The sequence below is a fragment of the Arachis duranensis genome, chromosome 5, assembly GCF_000817695.3.
Source record: "Arachis duranensis cultivar V14167 chromosome 5, aradu.V14167.gnm2.J7QH, whole genome shotgun sequence".
Classification (NCBI taxonomy): Eukaryota; Viridiplantae; Streptophyta; class Magnoliopsida; order Fabales; family Fabaceae; genus Arachis; species Arachis duranensis.
In genome coordinates, this window is record NC_029776.3 from 25988859 (window position 1) to 25993728 (window position 4870).

The 4870-nt window shown below is 28.7% G+C and overlaps 1 protein-coding gene across 1 annotated transcript; it reads left to right on the top strand.

Annotated features, from left to right (window-relative positions):
• Nucleotides 1-237: 237 nt before the first annotated feature.
• On the top strand, nucleotides 238-2195 carry LOC107488882 (pre-mRNA-splicing factor SPF27 homolog). Its single transcript, XM_016109665.3, has 6 exons — nucleotides 238-578; nucleotides 676-851; nucleotides 948-1031; nucleotides 1565-1634; nucleotides 1721-1854; nucleotides 1933-2195. Exons 1-6 carry the CDS (start codon nucleotides 351-353, stop codon nucleotides 2003-2005), a joined length of 765 nt encoding a protein of 254 aa, XP_015965151.1. The 5' UTR covers nucleotides 238-350; the 3' UTR covers nucleotides 2006-2195.
• The last annotated feature ends 2675 nt before the right edge of the window (nucleotides 2196-4870 follow it).

The following is a 4870-nucleotide window of genomic DNA, read 5'->3' on the forward strand; positions in this document are numbered from 1 at the left end:
AACAAATTTTAATTATTAAATTATTTTTTATTTTTTAATTTTATTAGACTTATTAATTCTTACATAAAATTTTAGTAAAATGGATAAATTAATTTTTGTCATTTATTTAATAAAGATATTAATTTTAAAAGTTTTTAAAATTATAAAATAAATTTTTTATTACTCAAAATCTCGAACAATAATATATCACTTTTTTGGGTCAAAAATTCAAAATATAATTGCATCGGTGGAGTGTTCCAGAGCCTTATGAAATTGAACCACACCCACGAGTAAAGGTCTGAAGGCATCGTTGCGTTTGTGCTAATTAAGTAGTAAGGTGATTGGGGGCACTTGGATCTTTCTATTTCACCATGGCTGATGGAGGCAATGGCGACATACCGATGCTGGAAGCTCCACCTTCTTATGGGCGCCAAACATGTTCTTCCATCGATGCTTTACCTTACATCGACTCGGACTATGCCAACCCCAGAGTGAAGGCGGAGGTTGACCGTTTAGTGGAGGAGGAAATGCGCCGCAGTACCAAGAAGCCCGCCGACTTCCTCAACGACTTGCCCCCTCTTCCCACCTTCAATTTTCAGGTCACAAATTAGGGTTTTTCTTTTTCTTTTTTTTCTTCTTCTTTTCGTTCTAATTGTTGCAGTAACTAAAGAGTTAGTGTTGCGTGAATTATTGCAGGAGTACCCAATGATTGGTAGAGAGTACGAGCGTGTAAGAGCTGGAAGGGCTCCCGTTGCTCTTGATCGGTCTCGTTATGAATTGGAAACGCCAGCTGTCAGTAAGAGGAACGATGAAACTGCTTGGAAGCAAGCACTTCAGAGATCTCAGCGCCTTCTGCAATATCAGATTACCAGGTATCTCTCTCTCTCAAATCTCTCTCTATCAACTGAATATTACTATTAACATTGTGCATTTATGATTTAACCTTCCTCTTATTGCCTTTTCTTCAGGATGGAAAATCTTGATTTGTTGTTAAAGTATGGACCTGATGCTTGGAAACAACACAACAATCGATTGGAAGTATATTTGACAAGGTTTGGATATTTATTATTGCTTCATTCACTCCATTTTATATGTATGAATGCAAATAAATAAAGGTTAAATGATTCCGTAGTCTTATAATTTCACCAAATGTGTAATTATGTTTCTATTATTTAAAAGCTTTTCATTGGATCCCTACACTATTTTGAATATTGTAAGTATGTTTTCATGTTTTTGCTATGAGAAAACGTCTGTTACATGACAAAGATCTAATTACAAAATTTAAAGAAGTACAAGTACTCAATTGAAAAATTTTAAATTATAAGAATCTAAATATAAATTTGGTAAAATTATAAGGACAAACATAATAGATTAACCATAACTAAATAAACAAGAGTCTCAAAGAAGCAAGTTACAAAAATAATGAATATGTCCTGTCCTTTCCTTTGGCTGTTAGGAATAAAGGAAAAGTGCAATATGATGTGTCAAATATAATACTGGTCTCATCTTTGTTTATCAAGTTTAGTGTGAACATGGCAACTTCGAGTGGTCAATTGATCACAGTTGTGTTGGTTTATATTTGCAGAATACAGAAATTAGCTCAGGAACTAAATGAAAAGATTGAGAAAGTAAATCGTGAAAGAAAATATCATCAGGTGAAATGACTTTCTGCTCCATCCTTTGGTTGTTTGTTAAATCTCTGATATACTTTTACTTGAGAATGCTTTGTTTCACTTGTCAGCAAAATACGGCATACGAGCTCGATGCTTTGTCAATGCAGTGGAAGGATCTGTGTCAGAAAAATATAGCAATACAAACTGCGTGTGCTTCACTTGAAGCTCGCATAATAGAACTGGAGACAGAAGCAGCAGAAAGGTAAACTTGCTATTAATTTTTGTTTCCTCTATCAAATTTCATCTATACGGCTGCTGTTAATTAGTTTTTTCATTTCAGAGGTTGGAACTTGGACGCCATCACGGAAAATGGGACCCTTGCTCAATTCAGAAGTATGACATTAGCACCTTGATCTTTCTTTTGTTTTTGATCAACCATCTAGTGTGATTTCTCAGTATTTTGTTTTAGGATCAATGTCGAAAAAGGACCATGAGTCAATGAGTACCAAGAAGTTGACATTTTTTCTAAAGTAGTGGACAAACAAGAAAACAGATTTCTATTTGGTTGTTAATGCTTATGAGATATTATTATTAGAAGAATTATCAAATCAAGTAAAATGATAGTGTCTTTTAGCTTAGGACTTCAAGATTTTTACTAGTATTTGTAAAATATCTAGTATATAAACTTTTGAGAAATTTAAAAAAAGAGTATTTATATATGCAATAAAGTATAAATATTGTTTTGTTTTAATATACTAAATTTTTTTAATGTTTAATTTAATTCAATTTTATTTTTCACTTTTAAATAAATTTTAATTTTTTTCAATAATTTCAATTTTTTAAGGCAAATATTTATTTAATTTATTTTTTATTTTTTTAATAAAAATAAATTTAATCCGAATGATATTATTGAAGGATAAAATTAAAATTTATTTTAAAATTAAAAATAAAATTTAACTAAATTAAATATTAAAAAGTTTTAGTACATTAGAAACAAAAGGTATAATTTATATTTTATTGTATATGTGCCATATTTTTTTTTGCATGTTTATATATAAGTCATTCGATAAACATTTTATGAATAAAAATTTTTAAGAGCAAGATGAAAAAAAATCAAATTACTTGGAACAAAATAATGTGATTAAGAGTATTTTATTTATATATACTTAAAAAATAATTGAATAATTATGTATCGTAAAAAAATTAATATTATTGAAAAATAAAATTAAAATTATTTTTAAGTTAAAAATAAAGTTTATTTAAATTAAATATTAAAGAAGTTCGATGTGTGTGTTCATATTTTTTTTGGAAGTTTATCTATTAGTTATTTTAGAAGTATTCTATAATGAGTAAAAATCTTAAATTTATAATGCAATTTATTCCGTTAAAAGTTATTTTCATTATACTTGATTTGGTAATTTTTTTTAAAAATAATGTATCATTTTTGTCTTATTTAAATCCCTAACATTTCAAAATTATTTTAATTTTGTCCCATCGTTAATTCTATTAATAGATCTCTAATGACAGGATAATATTAAGACAATTTTAAAACGTTTGAAATTTACTCCAAATATTAAAGACAAAAAGAATAAATGATACTTTACTTTTTGATACAAACACTCTTGACATTCCTATAGAAATAAAGTTGCTACTAATTAATTATATTTTAAATTATTTTTAACTAACAAAACAAAAAAGATGCATATTTGGTTGTTAGAAAATATTGATATCAAACATATTTATTATAACGAGTGTAGATGTAACGAGATCGACTTTACGCTAATCCAGTTAGGGGTGGAAAAAGGTCAGACGGCCGCAGCCTAGCCTGTGTTTAGCCTGGTCTGGCCTGACGTGTTATAAAATAGGTATAGGCTCAGGCTCTTTTAAAAGCCTTAATACATTAATAGGCCAGGCCCGAGCTTACTAATTAGCCTTATAGGCCTGTCAAGCANTAACTATTTTTATTAAAAAATATTTTTTTTTAAAATAATATTTTTATTTTTTGTAAAAAAAAATTATCAGGCCTTTTAACAAACTTCAGGCTCAGGCTAATCAACTGTATGACAGGCCAGACCTGTTAAGAGCAAAGCCTGACCTGGCCTGACCTGTTTCCACCCCTAAATCCAGTGTATATTATTATCTTAACTCGTAACGCAGGATATATTTTCAATGATTAATACTTGAAAGTCAATGTTTTTTTTGGCTAATATCATCTAATTTTTATAAATTATTTTATTTTTTTAAATTTTAAATCATAAATTTTTAATCTTATATTTTAAATTGTACATTCTAATACTAAATTCTCCAAAAGATAAAAATTTTAAAATAAAAATATCAAATATTAATTAATTAAAAATTAATTACTTATATTTTTAACTTGATCTTTTGTGTGTCTATAAACGGAAAAAAAAAATTTGTGTGACTACAAAAAAAAAAGCCAAATTAATTGACTTGGTTCCTATCTATACAAATAAAATGATAAAACTCATTTTAAAGTTGGTGTCATTTCACATTATCTCCTGAATTTGAAGCAGTACTTTTAGTCACAAGATTAGATGTATGATTAGTTATCCTTTGAATCAAGGTAAAGCAGGTCTTTAACTTTAACTTAGAGTCTCTTAAATCTTTTTCATTAGATCCCTTTTAAAATAATATTTTCAAATTTCTTCTTATGTATCATAAGAAAAAATTCAATCTATTCTTCTCACAAATAACATTCCTAAAATCATATTCTCAAGTACAAATAGCATAAAATTTATCCAAAAAAATATTAGTATTCTCTAACTTTTCAGAACAACCTTTTATCCAACATTCATTAGAATTGTAAATAAAGCAACCAAAACTTACTGAACCGATTAAGGAGCTCTGATTAGCATCACAGTTCACTTTAACCGAGTTTATATAAGGAGACAAAAAAAAAAGAGTGAAGGAGGAGATAAAGAAAATGCATATTGAAGATGGCATGCATATTCCTAGCCGAGTTCCGAATCATATTAACTACTCTGCTAGCATCCTGTCCATCGTCAGGGTCGTAGAAATCAATATTTCTATCCCTCCAAATCTACCTAAAAGTTGAATAGAATAAGAAAGTATCACTCTGGTAGGATTTCCGCTTCAACCAGTTCTTGAAGTTAGGATAAGCAGAATACATATTCAAAAGAGTCCAAATTTTTATGACTTTTGTACAATCCTTGAGACAATGAAAAAGAGAATTAGGAGCTTGTCGATATCTAGATATCAGACATTGTAAGACCACAATGAGACCTGAATTTATAGTG

Excerpts from the sequence above, each read along its gene's own strand:
- LOC107488882 (XM_016109665.3), top strand. The coding sequence starts at position 351 with ATGGCTGATGGAGGCAATGGCGACATACCGATGCTGGAAGCTCCACCT. Across the intron at positions 852-947 it reads CTGCAATATCAGATTACCAG|GATGGAAAATCTTGATTTGT; the intron begins GTATCTCTCTCT and ends CCTTTTCTTCAG. Across the intron at positions 1,635-1,720 it reads GTGAAAGAAAATATCATCAG|CAAAATACGGCATACGAGCT; the intron begins GTGAAATGACTT and ends TTCACTTGTCAG.